We start from the raw sequence: 15,382 nt of genomic DNA, 5'->3' as shown, positions 1-15,382 counted from the left end.
CCTCACCAGATCCCTCCCTCCTCCTGTTCCCCCAACATAACCCTGAACAGAAAGTCTGGCGTTCCAGAGACGTTCTGACTCGGCATGTTTTGATTGACAGCTCTCTCCCAGTTGGGAGGTTCTGCGGGGTTCTGGTCTCAGTGAGGATCATCAGAGTTTGATCGTCAGGCGTTGGACCGTGACGTGGAGCGGCGCCAACATCAGAGGAGGGCCGAACAAGGGGGAGGAGCTGAGGGTTAGATGGCGAGGTGTGAGTCACTACAGATGGAAGAATGACGTCACGGTTCATGTGGAGGTCTGTTGGTAAACACGCACACAGGGTTAGGAGTGTGCGAGGAGCACACACACACACACACACAGGGTTAGGAGTGTGTGAGGAGCACACACACACACACACACAGGGTTAGGAGTGTGTGAGGAGCACACACACACACACACACACAGGGTTAGGAGTGTGTGAGGAGCACACACACACACACACACACAGGGTTAGGAGTGTGTGAGGAGCACACACACACACGCACACAGGGTTAGGAGTGTGTGTGTGTGTGTGTGTGTGCGCTCCTCTGCAGCTCTCTGGGATACTCAGGTCCACAGATGGTCCGCTGTCACACCAGCTGAGCGGCTCCTGGCGTCCGGGGCGTCGCCGTGCTGTGACTCCATCTTGCTCTCTCCTCGCCGTCCGGACAGGAGCGTCACGTTTCCACAGATCCGCCTCCTGCCGGGGGAGATTCAGGAGCGTCTGAAGGAACGTCTCCTTTCCAGTTTCACTCGTTCAAAAGTTCATCTATGAAACGGGACAAATAAAAAAACGGTTGTTGACTGTTCATGAGTCAGCTGAAAGATTTGAAGATGTTTTTGACAACGGAGGAAGAGCCTGATGGGAAGCAGGAGAGGAGGAAGAGGAGGGTCAGAATCACATCACAGCCGGCTTTGGGGAGGTGAGGTCATCTGATGGGGGGGGTTAGCATGGTGACCGCAGCGTTAGCTAGCACCCACAGAGGTCACAGAGGTCAGCTGTTTCTGTCAAACAGCTGCTTTCCTTTCAGTCTCTCCCATCACCATAGTGGACCACCATCACTCAGGACCTCAGGTGGGGGCCGTCCATCAGCTCTCTGCTCAGAAAGGCCCAGCAGAGGATGTTCTTCCTGCAGCAGTTGAAGAGAGCCAGGCTGCCGGCCCAGATGATGGTTCAGTTCTACACGGCCATCATAGAATCCATCCTCACCTCCTCCATCACCATGTGGTACACTGGAGCTACAACCAGGGACACAAACAGACTGCAGCGTATTGTGCGCTCAGCTGAGGAGGTGATTGGCTGCAGCCTTCCATCTGTCCAGAACCTCTACGTCTCCAGAACCCGGGGACGTGTAGGTGGGATAGCAGCCGACCCGACTCACCCTGGACATGGTCTACTGGAGCCCCTCCCTTCAGGCAGGAGGCTAAGGTCCATCAGGACCAGAACCTCACAACACCACAACAGTTTCTTTCCCTCTGCAGTCAGACTCATGAACACTTTTTAACTCCCCTCTTAAACGTTTCACTTATATGTCCATCACCTGTCCATCACCTGACCATCACCTGTCCATCACCTGACCATCACCTGTCCATCACCTGACCATCACCTGACCATCACCTGCACCCTCTCCATCCTCAGTTTGCACTGTTGTACTTCTATTTATTGTTCTGACCTTTGTGTTGTTGTTTTTTTGCTTACTCTTGTTTATTTTTTCCATCCTTAAGTGTTTTATGTCACACATTGGCACCGCAGCAAATTCCTATTCTGTGAATCTACTCTGTTCACTGAAAATGGCAATGAATACTCCTTGACTCCTTAAAAACCGGGTCACAGACCACCGTCCAGCCAACACTTTTTAAGGTGGTTTTGTCAGGCCGATGGTCTGTCAGGTCATCAGGTCGTCGGTGGTCCAGGTGTCTTTGAGCTTCGTCACATCAGCTGAACATCTTGTGGATTTGAAACGTGTCTTCTTCATCCAGAGAAGTTCTTCCGTCAGAACACAACTTTTATTTTGTAGGAGTCATCAGAACCTCTCAGATTTGAATCTTTCTAAAAGCCGACGACGGTCTTGTGTCCTTCAGACAGTTTGGTGACAGAAACCCTCCAGAAACGTCGGGTGTCAGGTCCAGGAGGACCCTCAGAGACGTTTGGTCCTTTGGTGCCGTTGGGTTTTGACCCACAGCGTGCTCCGTGTGGGAGGGGAGCACCTGTTCCTGGTCGCCACAGAGCGGCGAGCACGTGTCATTTGAGAGGCTCGTGGAGCCAAGGCTCAGCCGCATGAACCTCAGGAAGGAGTTCAGCGTTCTGCTGGAAGAGCGGCCGACCAGAGGATAAAGGAGCTGTGTCGGGGATCAACCTGCAGCCGGAGCTCTAATGAAAACGGCGTTCGGCGTCCGTCAGCTGCTGCTTTCATCTGCTGCCATCTCATTTCAGAGGAGATCATCCCCCAGCCTCAGAGAAACGCCGCATCTCTGCCACATGCAGACATGATCCATTTTTCATCAGCTCCATAAGCTCCACAGGGCCCCCCCCCCGCCTCTCTGTTTGTTTTGGTTTGAAGCTGAAGGTTACAGCGCCGAGGGGGCGGAGCACATCAATAGAGTTAAAAATAGACGCTGCAGCGTTTCTGCGTCATCACAGGAGAATCCTCGCCGCCCCCACCCCCCTCCTCTGCAGGGACTCCTCCTATGCTAATGCTGCAGGTCACCCACATCACCTGCTGCTGTGAAGCCACGCCCACTCCCCAGCTCTGGGCGTGGCGGGAGCTATGCGAGGAATGCGGCCTGTTGACGTCTGGAAAGACGAGAAAAGCAGGAGGGAGACGAAGAAAACAGAGGGACGGTTTTTACGGAGTGAAACCATGACTAAGCGGAAAAAGATGAAGTGATTGTTTTGAATTGAAGACATTTTCAAAGCAGCTTGTTGACGTTTGACTTTTCAACCACAAATGTTCCGTTTTAGAAACTAAAATGAGAAAAAAACCAAAGAAACATTTTTACTACATCTAACTTTTAAAAACAATAATTCTTCTTGACATTCAGAGCCTGAGCCCGTCCCCCCATGACAACACCAATGACATGCTCAGTGACCTCTGACCTCTGGGAAGGTCATCAAAGCCACATGTCAGTCCTCAGACTGGGGAGGGAAGCTGTGGCGTTTCTGCAGGAGCTTCGCTCGTCCTCTGCTCGTTCTCTCTTTTCCCTCATCCCTCTCTTCTTCCGGCTCTGGACGTTTCTCTGCTGTTTGATGTTCCTGCTGTGTCATTTCCTCTGAGAGGATCCCTGCAGGTTTCTGCCACCAGAGAGAAAACAGAAACCTTTCCAGAGATGACTCAGTGCGGCGTGGTACACAGGCCCCGCCCACTCCTCCAATATTTCACCATCCTGGATTGAAAATAGTCTCCTGATGCGCTTCATGATACCCAGAGAAAGGTCAAGGTAGAAAAGAAAGATTCACATCTTTGCTGCTTGCGTCAGATTTGAAGCTGGACAGCTGGACGGCCGTCTTCAAATCCAGGCAGAAAGAAGGAAGAAAAGAACGTTCTCCTCCTCACCTCTGGTTCCATTGCACTACAGAACTCGTCTGTTTGAGAAAACGCTTTTACCATCTAAAAACCGGCGTTTCCTTTAAAAACACGCCGTCTGTGGAGAAAGACCAAAGTCAATATTTTCAACAATTGTTTCAAATAAAAACCTTCGTCAGAGAGAACTAATGTGATGTTCCTGGACAGGACTTGTGTTGTCGTCATAGTACAGCAGGTAAGGTGACAGTGATCGATGTTTACTCTTATATAAATACAGACAATAAAACTACAATACCACTCATGACCACTAGAGGGCGGACCATCGACTGTATCAAAGACGTGGACTGAGCGCGTGTAACGTCACCCCAAGAAAATGCCTTACCTCCGGCTCCAGCCAAATGAAGCCAGTTCAGTCGCCGTTTTTCTGCCACACGGACGTCGCCATGTTGGAGCCGGACGAGGTTAGTGAGCAGTGATTGGTCCAAGCTCCTGCAGGAGCGTCTCTGCCTGCAGCACAGTGGAGACGGCCTTCCATCACGCTCTGCGAGCCGGAAGTCTGCGTTCATCGCTCTACGGGCGCCGGCCGTCCACGGCGAGCCGCAGGGAGGGACGTGCTGGAGTCGCATGAGGACGCTTACATCCCTTTCATGCGGCGGCAGCGTTTGCTCTGATTGGACATGCAGCTCTGCTGTTAGGATCCTCATTACAGGATCAACGCTTTCATCTTCAGTTCAAAGTGGCGAGGAGACATGCGGCTGCATTTTAAGGAGGAAGAGGGGGAGGATGAGGAGGAACAGGGAAACCCAGTGGAGGTTAACAGGGGGTGGGGCCAGACAGGCAATGGTGGCTGCGTTTAAACGGCCAAACGGCGATGTTTTAAAGACGGACAAAGGTCTGAGTCAAAAACCCTGACCTCCGTCTGACGGCGACCTTCTCCCGCTGCTCGTGTGCGGCAATGAATCAGACGCCTCTGAGGCAGGATTATCTGCGGCCGAGGAGAAGGTCACTTCTGCCGGGATTCTGTCAAAAGTGGGTCTTCCATCAACTCAAGGACCCGGGGTTCAAACCTGCGAGATGAAAGATGGCGTCACCTGCAGGATGAGCATTCAGGTGTTTTATGCTGCTAAGAACAGCGTTCTGTAAATCAGAGATCACAATGGTTTTTTGGGGACGAGTCCTTGTTTCCTGAAGAAATTTGATAAAATAAAATAAAAAGGATCATCTTACAGAAAAGAAACGATGCATCATCAGCAAATATGATGTTTTGATGATTTGTTTCTAAACCTGACACCATTATTCCTTCAGAAATGCATGTTTTATCCAACCGAACTGTTCATCCGTCCGTCTTCAAAACCCACTTAATCCCATTTTGGGTTGCTGGAGCCTATCCCAGCCACTGTTGAGTGAAGGCGGGGTCTATCCTGGATGGTTCATTGGTTCATCTCTACACATTCATCAGGATCACTTTGAGTGTAGTTTTGGTCAAAGTAGCTTTCATGTTCATTATTTTCTATGATTTTCTGCCTTTTTTGTCTCAACATCCTTGAACATTTTTGTTCTACTGTCTTTTACAGACATTTCCAACAAAATGTCAACATCGATCAGCGTTTATTATTTATTCATTTGTCTTTTGTTTTATTCGAATATATATATTTACAAAAACAAACGTTTATCACAGGCAGCAAACAGCTTTTACGAAGACAAACGGTTGTATTTCATCTGCTTGTCTCAGCAAAGTGATTGTGTTGGATATTATGGGATGTAAACTTAGCGAGCTGTCAGCTGTGGGATGAGATGCTGTGTTTGTGTGTGTGCGTGTGTGTGTGTGAGTCATTGGCAGTGGGTGTGTGCAGAGCTGCTTCCCTGTGAATCGCCGAGCTGAAGACAGAAACAGTTTCCTGATGTTTTTTGGGTAGATGGGAATTCTTGATGATGTCACCGTCCTGCTGCTGAAGGAAGCAGATTCTGTCCAAAACTTTCACTGAAATGAGGATTTCTCCACCCTCAGCACTGTGGATGTTTGCGGTTGTCGTCCGGGAAGCTCTGGTCTCCAACGGGGAATGTGGCGTCTCAACATTCCACGGTTGGTTGTTGACGCCGCTCATGGCGTCACGCCGGTTTTGCTCGCCTCAGGGAAACATCCACTGACCTCTCAGGTCAGACGGAGGTTTGAAAACAAAAGCGGTGTTTCCTCCAGAGACTAGAGGAGGAACTGCAGCTCCAGTAGCCTCACATAACTCCACAGCTGGAGGAAGAATCTTTGAGAACCAAACGGCAACGTTTATGATAAACCATCAAACGATCAGAGTAAAATATAAACCATCAGAAATCAGATATTTGGTCTCTGAGCAGAAATTTGGCCTAAAATATTTAGGAGAGAAGTAATTAACCCGAAGGGTTTAAGACCTAAAACCTTCTTGTCCTGAACTGTTCCTGCTTCAGACCCACAGAAATGTGTGGGGAAAAAACAAGACTCTGACGTTTTAAAGGATAAAATCCTTAAAGAAGAAGATCTTAGCCCAAACGTCTCTGGACGCTCCTGAGATGTTTCCATCGCAGAAACGACTGACAGGATCACAAAGACGTCTTTAGGTTTCCAGAGAGATCCACCTGAAGGACCAGGGGCCCCAGTGATCAACGTCCTGTAAGGTTTGGGTCTTTTTCCATCTGGACCCAAGCAAAGACTTTCAGAGAAAGACTAGCAGAGCAACATTCGGACACGGCGGTGAGAGTGTGATGATGTGGGGCTTTCACGAGTTCTTTCTGTTGATGGATCCATAAATTCTGTTTTTCTACCTGCTGAAGGAAAACTGTCACCAAGGGGACGAAGAACATAAAAAGTTTCGAGTTCCTGCGATCAAATGAAGCAGCAAAGAACCCGAGTGAAGTTCCTGACTGCAAACACGCAAACGGACATGAGAACGTCTGAAACCGTCAAACTTTCATCCTGGTTGTCATTTCTTCATAGAGGTTTTCTAAAAAAATTCTATACAACTAAAATAAATGTTTAACTAAAGTCATTACATTTCCAACAAAAGAGAAGTTTAAGTTCTAAAAGTCTAATTTCAGAGATTTAAAACGTTCTCAGATTATGGAAGCAAAACTCAACGTTTGAATGCAGCGGTGGATCTGCAGCCACCGCATCCCATAATCTCTTCTTGCAATGAAATAATGAGCAGAAAGCTGCCACCTCCATGTGAGGAGGCTCCAGATGTGCTGCTGTTTGACAGCAGGAGGCATGATGGGAAAAAACACCCCAGCAGCCAGTTTGGTTCAACCGCTTGGCCTCCATCTTCCACTTTCGGCTTCTCCCATCAGGGGTCGCCACAGCGAACAAGTCGCATGGTAAATTTGGCAGTGTTTTACGCCGGATGCCCTTCCTGACGCAACCTTCTCAAACCGGGCTTGGGACCGGCTCAGAGGTAGAGAAGGGAACAGGGAGCAGCCCGGAGTTGAACCCTGGTTTCATGGACGGAAGGCGCCGCAAACCAGCACGAGCTAAACCAGCTCCTTAACCGCTTGGCCTCCATGTTGGCGCAGAAGTGTCAGCGTGTTAAGGAGCAGCTTTCCTCACTTCCTGCTTCGCTCCCTGTCTCGCTTCCTGCCTCGCTTCCTGCCTCGCTTCCTGTTTAGCTTCCTGCTTCGCTTCCTGCTTCACTTCCTGAGCTTCCTGCTTCACTTCCTGAGCTTCCTGCTTCACTTCCTGCTTCACTTCCTTCGCTTCCTGCTTCACTTCCTTCGCTTCCTACCTCGCTTCCTGCCTCGCTTCCTGTTTCACGTCCTGCTTCGCGTCCTGCTTCGCTTCCTGCTTCACTTCCTGAGCTTCCTGCTTCACTTCCTGAGCTTCCTGCTTTGCTTCCTGATTCACTTCCTGAGCTTCCTGCTTCACTTCCTGCTTCGCTTCCTGCTTCGCTTCCTGCTTCGCTTCCTGCTTCGCTTCCTGCCTCACTTCCTGCTTCGCTTCCTGCTTCACTTCCTGCTTCGCTTCCTGCTTCACTTCCTGAGCTTCCTGCCTCACTTCCTTCGCTTCCTGCCTCGCTTCCTGCCTCGCTTCCTGTTTCACGTCCTGCTTCGCGTCCTGCTTCGCTTCCTGCTTCACTTCCTGAGCTTCCTGCTTCGCTTCCTGATTCACTTCCTGAGCTTCCTGCTTCGCTTCCTGCTTCGCTTCCTGCCTCGCTTCCTGCCTCACTTCCTGCTTCGCTTCCTGCTTCACTTCCTGCTTCGCTTCCTGCTTCACTTCCTGAGCTTCCTGCTTCACTTCCTTCGCTTCCTGCCTCGCTTCCTGCCTCACGTCCTGCTTCGCGTCCTGCTGCGCGTCCTGCTTCGCGTCCTGCTTCGCTTCCTGCTTCGCTTCCTGCTTCGCTTCCTGCTTCACTTCCTGCTTCACTTCCTGCTTCACTTCCTGAGCTTCCTGCTTTGCTTCCTGATTCACTTCCTGAGCTTCCTGCTTCGCTTCCTGCTTCGCTTCCTGCTTCGCTTCCTGCTTCGCTTCCTGCTTCGCTTCCTGTTTCACTTCCTGCTTCACTTCCTGAGCTTCGTCTTGCTTCCATGATCTGTTAAACCGAAGCGCTGTTTGTTCTCATTTGTTGCTGGGTTTAAAGGTTCCCGCTCACAACTTCTGGTCGGGTTCCTTCACCTGAACGTCGGCTTCAGAGGTCAGACTGTCCCCCAAACGCTGAAGCTGCTGAGCTTCCAGCTCGCCGTCAGTCCGTCTGGATAAAAGCATTGGCCTAATAAATAAACCGTGACGGAAGTGGATTGCTTGGCTGCTCATCAGAGAGACGTCTCTGCAGCAGAAGGTCAGAGGTCGCGCTGTAACAACCGCCGCGTCCATCATGGCTGATGAATCCTGTCAGAGTGACTTTGCTGCAGCCGAGGATGGAGATGAACATCGCGGCGCTGAAGCTCGTGTGTCAAAGTCTTCAGGACGAACAAAGCTGCAGTCAGAACCGACACGGGCCAAGAGAACCGGTAAACCGATCCTGTTGTTCTGGAGGATGTAGAGGAGGAAGCGCCGCACTGTGCCGCCGTCGTACCGTGACTGACGGCCGGTTTCAGGTGAACGGGACAGAAACCGGAGAGGCTTTGGTCTGCGGGGGCCGGCTGACGGGCTCAGGTACGTCCGTCAGTCTTTCCATTCACACCTCGCCATCCTTCAAAGGCCTGCCCTGCAACCTGATCTCCACCTGAACCAGGGACTCCAAGTCCTCCGAGCTCCTCTTCCACGAAAAGAACAAAATCTTCATCTAGCTTCAGGGAAACCGAGGAGTCCAGTCGAGTCCTTCAGTGATGTTCTGAAGGGTTCTTATCTCCAGTCTGCGGTGGAGGATCCTTCCCCTCAAGGTTCTGGCCCAAAGACACTAAAGAGGCCTGGTTCTGAACCCTGAAGTCATCTAAAGGAATTCTGCAGGACCTTTGTTCGGTCAGAACCCCACAGAAACATTCTCACACGGCCAACACACATGCAGCAGAACCTCAAAGATCCACCAGAACTTCACGGATGCAGCAGAACCTCTCAGATGTAGCAGAGTCAGTCACATTATACATATAGTGGACGGGATTGGCCACCATCCCTGTGACTCCGAAAGGGAATAAGCGGAAGAAGATGAATGAATGAAAACACACACACACACAGACCTACACACACACAGACCTACACACACACAGACAGCTGAAAGGTTCTGCTGTAGATCTGATCCATGGGTCCATTTTAGCCAGACATCAGGGTTTTACTTTGTGGGCGGAGCTTCTTTATGAATCGCTACAGAACTTCATGAAGTACAGAAAATCCTCTCCAAGTCGGGTTTAAGGTGCAATAATGTTGGGATTGAGAGCAGCTGTATGTGGATGTTAAAGAAAACAAAGATGTTTAGCTCGCCGTCTCCATCGTGGTCCTCATGAAGTCACAGGAACCGACTTCACTGAAGCTTTCATTTGAACGAAAAAGCATTTCTGTAATGACTTTTATTTTTAATTATGCCACAGAAATGCTTCCATACACACGTCTGTAGAATGAGCTCCCAGGGAAACCTGCTGTAATTAGGCGTCTCTAATGGAGTCAGGAGAACAGAGTTTAGTCACAGTTCTTCTCTCCAGGTCCAGAGGAACACGTGAAGGTCCACTGCCAGGTGTGAAGGCAGAACCGTGGTGAGCCGGGTCAGAATGGAGGAAGCATGAATGGATGATCAGACGTTTTATGGAGGATCAGACGCAGAAACTCATACTGGCATCCGTATGGCGTCATGGATGAAGTCAGCCACGCCTCCAGCGCTGTGCCAACACGTGTCAGCTGGAGAACATGGCGGATCTGAGCAAGCAGGTAAAACGTAAGTGACGTAAAGACGGGCGGCGGTCTGCAGGCGTCCAATCAGGCGTCCAATCAGGCGTCCGAACAGGCCTCTGGGTGGAACAGCTGAGTAAAAGAACGTTTTTCAATACGACGTTGTCCTTCGCTCAGATAACCGTCTAAATGATGGTTGTGAAGGCGGAGCTTCTCACGTCTCTCTGGATCCGTGTTTTAAACTGGAAAAATGAAAATTTGACCCCAACGTTTTAGTGTTATGTTATAAAAAAACTATAAAAAAATCTTTGACAGAACGTTACTCTTCAGAACCTCCTCCTGGTTCTCCTCCTCCCTTTGGTTCTCCTCCTCCCTTTGGTTCTCCTCCTCCCTTTGGTTCTCCTCCTCCCTGTGGTTCTCCTCCTCCCTGTGGTTCTCCTCCTCCCTTTGGTTCTCCTCCTCCCTGTGGTTCTCCTCCTCCCTTTGGTTCTCCTCCTCCCTGTGGTTCTCCTCCTCCCTTTGGTTCTCCTCCTCCCTGTGGTTCTCCTCCTCCCTTTGGTTCTCCTCCTCCCTGTGGTTATCCTCCTCCCTTTGGTTCTCCCCCTCCCTTTGGTTCTCCTCCTCCCTTTGGTTCTCCCCCTCCCTTTGGTTCTCCTCCTGCCTTTGGTTCTCCTACTTCCTGTGGTTATCCTCCTCCCTTTGTTTCTCCTCCTCCCTGTGGTTCTCCTCCTCCCTTTGGTTCTCCTCCTCCCTGTGGTTATCCTCCTCCCTGTGGTTCTCCTCCTCCCTTTGGTTCTCTTCCTTCCTGTGGTTCTCCTCCTCCCTGTGGTTCTCCTCCTCCCTTTGGTTCTCCTCCTTCCTTTGGTTCTCGTCCTCCCTGTGGTTATCCTCCTCCCTGTGGTTCTCCTCCTCCCTTTGGTTCTCCTCCTCCCTGTGGTTCTCCTCTTCCCTTTGGTTCTCCTCCTTCCTTTGGTTCTCCTCCTCCCTGTGGTTATCCTTCTCCCTGTGGTTCTCCTCCTCCCTGTGGTTCTCCTCCTCCCTTTGGTTCACCTCCTTCCTTCCGTTTTTTCCTCCTCCCTGTGGTTCTTCCCCTCCCTTTGGTTCTCCTCCTTCCTTTGATTTTCCTCTTCCCTGTGGTTCTCCTCCTCCCTTTGGTTTTCCTCCTTCCTTTTGGTTATCCTCCTCCCTGTGGTTCTCCTCCTCCCTTTGGTTCTCCTCCTCCCTTTGGTTCTCCTCCTCCCTGTGGTTCTCCTCCTCTCTTTTGTTCTCTTCCTTCTTTTGGTTCTCCTCCTCTCTTTGGTTCTCTTCCTTCTTTTGGTTCTCCTCCTCCCTTTGGTTCTCGTCCTGCCTGTGGTTCTTCTCCTCCCTTTGGTTCTCCTCCTCCCTGTGGTTCTCCTCCTCCCTTTGGTTCTCCTCCTGACTTTGGTTCTCTTCCTTCCTTTGGTTCTCCTCCTCCCTTTGGTTCTCGTCCTCCCTGTGGTTCTTCTCCTCCCTTTGGTTCTCGTCCTCCCTGTGGTTCTTCTCCTCCCTTTGATTCTCCTCCTCCCTGTGGTTCTCCTCCTCCCTTTGGTTCTCCTCCTGCCTTTGGTTCTCCTCCTTCCTGTGGTTATCCTCCTCCCTTTGTTTCTCCTCCTTCCTTTGGTTCTCCTCCTCTCTTTGGTTCTCTTCCTTCCTTTGGTCCTCCTCCTCCCTTTGGTTCTTCTCCTCCTTTTGGTTCTCCTCCTGCCTTTGGTTCTCCTCCTTCCTGTGGTTACCCTCCTCCCTTTGTTTCTTCTCCTCCCTGTGGTTCTCCTCCTCCCTGTGGTTCTCCTCCTCCCTGTGGTTCTCCTCCTCCCTTTGGTTCTCCTCCTCCCTTTGGTTCTCCTCCTTTCTTTGGTTCTCCTCCTCCCTTTGGTTTTCGTCCTCCCTGTGGTTCTTCTCCTCCCTGTGGTTCTCCTCCTCCCTTTGGTTCTCCTCCTCCCTGTGGTTCTCCTCCTGACTTTGGTTCTCCTCCTCCCTTTGGTTCTCTTCCTTCCTTTGTTTCTCCTCCTCCCTTTGGTTCTCGTCCTCCCTGTGGTTCTTCTCCTCCCTGTGGTTCTCCTCCTCCTTTTGGTTCTCCTCCTGCCTTTGGTTCTCCTCCTTCCTGTGGTTACCCTCCTCCCTTTGTTTCTTCTCCTCCCTGTGGTTCTCCTCCTCCCTGTGGTTCTCCTCCTCCCTGTGGTTCTCCTCCTCCCTGTGGTTCTCCTCCTCCCTTTGGTTCTCCTCCTCCCTGTGGTTCTCCTCCTCCCTTTGGTTCTCCTCCTTTCTTTGGTTCTCCTCCTCCCTTTGGTTTTCGTCCTCCCTGTGGTTCTTCTCCTCCCTGTGGTTCTCCTCCTCCCTTTGGTTCTCCTCCTCCCTGTGGTTCTCCTCCTGACTTTGGTTCTCCTCCTCCCTTTGGTTCTCTTCCTTCCTTTGTTTCTCCTCCTCCCTTTGGTTCTCGTCCTCCCTGTGGTTCTCCTCCTCCCTTTGGTTCTCCTCCTCCCTTTGGTTCTCGTCCTCCCTGTGGTTCTCCTCCTCCCTTTGTTTCTCCTCCTCCCTGTGGTTCTCCTCCTCCCTTTGGTTCTCTTCCTTCCTTTGTTTCTCCTCCTCCCTTTGGTTCTCGTCCTCCCTGTGGTTCTCCTCCTCCCTTTGGTTCTCCTCCTCCCTTTGGTTCTCCTCCTCCCTGTGGTTCTCCTCCTCCCTTTGGTTCTCCTCCTTTCTTTGGTTCTCCTCCTTCCTTTGGTTCTCCTCCTCCCTTTGGTTCTCGTCCTCCCTGTGGTTCTCCTCCTCCCTTTGGTTCTCCTCCTCCCTTTGGTTCTCCTCCTCCCTGTGGTTCTCCTCCTCCCTTTGGTTCTCCTCCTTTCTTTGGTTCTCCTCCTTCCTTTGGTTCTCCTCCTCCCTTTGGTTCTCGTCCTCCCTGTGGTTCTCCTCCTCCCTTTGGTTCTCCTCCTCCCTTTGGTTCTCCTCCTTTCTTTGGTTCTCCTCCTTCCTTTGGTTCTCCTCCTCCCTTTGGTTCTCGTCCTCCCTGTGGTTCTCCTCCTGACTTTGGTTCTCCTCCTCCCTTTGGTTCTCCTCCTCCCTGTGGTTCTCCTCCTCCCTTTGGTTCTCCTCCTCCCTGTGGTTCTCCTCCTCCCTGTGGTTCTCCTCCTCCCTTTGTTTCTCCTCCTCCCTTTGGTTCTCGTCCTCCCTTTGGTTCTCCTCCTGACTTTGGTTCTCCTCCTCCCTTTGGTTCTCCTCCTCCCTGTGGTTCTCCTCCTCCCTTTGGTTCTCCTCCTTTCTTTGGTTCTCCTCCTTCCTTTGGTTCTCCTCCTCCCTTTGGTTCTCGTCCTCCCTGTGGTTCTCCTCCTCCCTTTGGTTCTCCTCCTCCCTTTGGTTCTCCTCCTCCCTGTGGTTCTCCTCCTCCCTTTGGTTCTCCTCCTTTCTTTGGTTCTCCTCCTTCCTTTGGTTCTCCTCCTCCCTTTGGTTCTCGTCCTCCCTGTGGTTCTCGTCCTCCCTGTGGTTCTCCTCCTCCCTTTGGTTCTCCTCCTCCCTGTGGTTCTCCTCCTCCCTTTGGTTCTCCTCCTTTCTTTGGTTCTCCTCCTTCCTTTGGTTCTCCTCCTCCCTTTGGTTCTCGTCCTCCCTGTGGTTCTCGTCCTCCCTGTGGTTCTCCTCCTCCCTTTGGTTCTCGTCCTCCCTGTGGTTCTCCTCCTGACTTTGGTTCTCCTCCTCCCTTTGGTTCTCCTCCTCCCTGTGGTTCTCCTCCTCCCTTTGGTTCTCCTCCTCCCTGTGGTTCTCCTCCTCCCTGTGGTTCTCCTCCTCCCTTTGTTTCTCCTCCTCCCTTTGGTTCTCGTCCTCCCTTTGGTTCTCCTCCTGACTTTGGTTCTCCTCCTCCCTTTGGTTCTCCTCCTCCCTGTGGTTCTCCTCCTCCCTTTGGTTCTCCTCCTTTCTTTGGTTCTCCTCCTTCCTTTGGTTCTCCTCCTCCCTTTGGTTCTCGTCCTCCCTGTGGTTCTCCTCCTCCCTTTGGTTCTCCTCCTCCCTGTGGTTCTCCTCCTCCCTTTGGTTCTCCTCCTTTCTTTGGTTCTCCTCCTTCCTTTGGTTCTCCTCCTCCCTTTGGTTCTCGTCCTCCCTGTGGTTCTCGTCCTCCCTGTGGTTCTCCTCCTCCCTTTGGTTCTCCTCCTCCCTTTGGTTCTCCTCCTCCCTGTGGTTCTCCTCCTCCCTTTGGTTCTCCTCCTTTCTTTGGTTCTCCTCCTTCCTTTGGTTCTCCTCCTCCCTTTGGTTCTCGTCCTCCCTGTGGTTCTCCTCCTCCCTTTGGTTCTCCTCCTCCCTTTGGTTCTCCTCCTTTCTTTGGTTCTCCTCCTTCCTTTGGTTCTCCTCCTCCCTTTGGTTCTCGTCCTCCCTGTGGTTCTCCTCCTCCCTTTGGTTCTCCTCCTCCCTTTGGTTCTCCTCCTCCCTGTGGTTCTCCTCCTCCCTTTGGTTCTCCTCCTTTCTTTGGTTCTCCTCCTCCCTTTGGTTCTCCTCCTCCCTGTGGTTCTCGTCCTCCCTGTGGTTCTCCTCCTCCCTGTGGTTCTCCTCCTCCCTTTGGTTCTCCTCCTTTCTTTGGTTCTCCTCCTTCCTTTGGTTCTCCTCCTCCCTTTGGTTCTCCTCCTCCCTGTGGTTCTCCTCCTCCCTGTGGTTCTCCTCCTCCCTGTGGTTCTCCTCCTCCCTTTGGTTCTCCTCCTCCCTGTGGTTCTCCTCCTCCCTTTGGTTCTCCTCCTCCCTTTGGTTCTCCTCCTTTCTTTGGTTCTCCTCCTTCCTTTGGTTCTCCTCGTCCCTGTGGTTCTCCTCCTCCCTTTGGTTCTCCTCCTCCCTTTGGTTCTCCTCCTTTCTTTGGTTCTCCTCCTTCCTTTGGTTCTCCTCCTCCCTGTGGTTCTCCTCCTCCCTTTGGTTCTCCTCCTCCCTTTGGTTCTCCTCCTTTCTTTGGTTCTCCTCCTTCCTTTGGTTCTCCTCCTCCCTTTGGTTCTCCTCCTTTCTTTGGTTCTCCTCCTGACTTTGGTTCTCCTCCTGACTTTGGTTCTCCTCCTGACTTCTCTTCAGACTGTTGGACCATAACAGCAGCACCTCCTGCTGTTATGGTCCAAAGATGAAGATGATGGATTCACCTCCTCCTCTGCTCCTCACTGTCTCTGTTTGAAGCAGACGGAGAAGGAGAGTTGCCCCCCAGGGCCGGCAGCGGGGGGGCAGCAGCAGCTTACCGGGGTTTCTGCATGGCGCCGCGTCTGCAGGGGCTCAGCGTCCTCTCCTCTGCAGGAGAGGAGGACGGACGTCTGATGGCCGTTTGCACCACATGCACCCCCTCCCCCGCAGCCCCCCAGGACAGATTTGCCCCCCTGACTGTTGATTTCTGTTTTTAGCAGCTGCTAAAAACAGCAGCCCCCTCAGAGAACAGAGTTGCATAATCAGCACGTCAGCATTGTTCCTCTCATAGTAACAAGTGATGCTGACGGCAGGGAGGCAGACGAGAGGAAGAGGAAGAGCAGCAGAACAAAAAGCAACGGGGGGGGGGGTCACTTTGTGATGAGGTTACATCACAGCCCCCTCCAAGAGA

The 15,382-nt window shown here is 51.8% G+C and overlaps 1 protein-coding gene across 1 annotated transcript; it reads right to left on the bottom strand.

Moving 5' to 3' along the window:
* Positions 1-7,156: 7,156 nt before the first annotated feature.
* Positions 7,157-8,434, bottom strand: LOC144988042 (uncharacterized). Its single transcript, XM_078938113.1, has 2 exons — positions 8,305-8,434; positions 7,157-8,120 (listed from the first exon to the last, which is right to left on the bottom strand). Exons 1-2 carry the CDS (start codon positions 8,432-8,434, stop codon positions 7,288-7,290), a joined length of 963 nt encoding a protein of 320 aa, XP_078794239.1. The 3' UTR covers positions 7,157-7,287.
* Between the last annotated feature and the right edge of the window lie 6,948 nt (positions 8,435-15,382).

This window comes from Oryzias latipes, chromosome 19 (genome assembly GCF_053564925.1).
Source record: "Oryzias latipes strain Hd-rR chromosome 19, Olatipes_Hd-rR_3.1".
In the NCBI taxonomy this organism is placed as follows: domain Eukaryota; kingdom Metazoa; phylum Chordata; class Actinopteri; order Beloniformes; family Adrianichthyidae; genus Oryzias; species Oryzias latipes.
The sequence above is the reverse complement of the archived record's forward strand: the minus strand, read 5'-3'. Positions and strand labels throughout refer to the sequence as shown.

Coding starts and splice junctions, on each gene's coding strand:
- LOC144988042 (XM_078938113.1), bottom strand. CDS start 8,434: ATGTTCATCTCCATCCTCGGCTGCAGCAAAGTCACTCTGACAGGATTC. Junction 8,121..8,304: donor TCTCTCTGATGAGCAGCCAA/GCAATCCACTTC, acceptor GCAACAAATGAG/AACAAACAGCGCTTCGGTTT.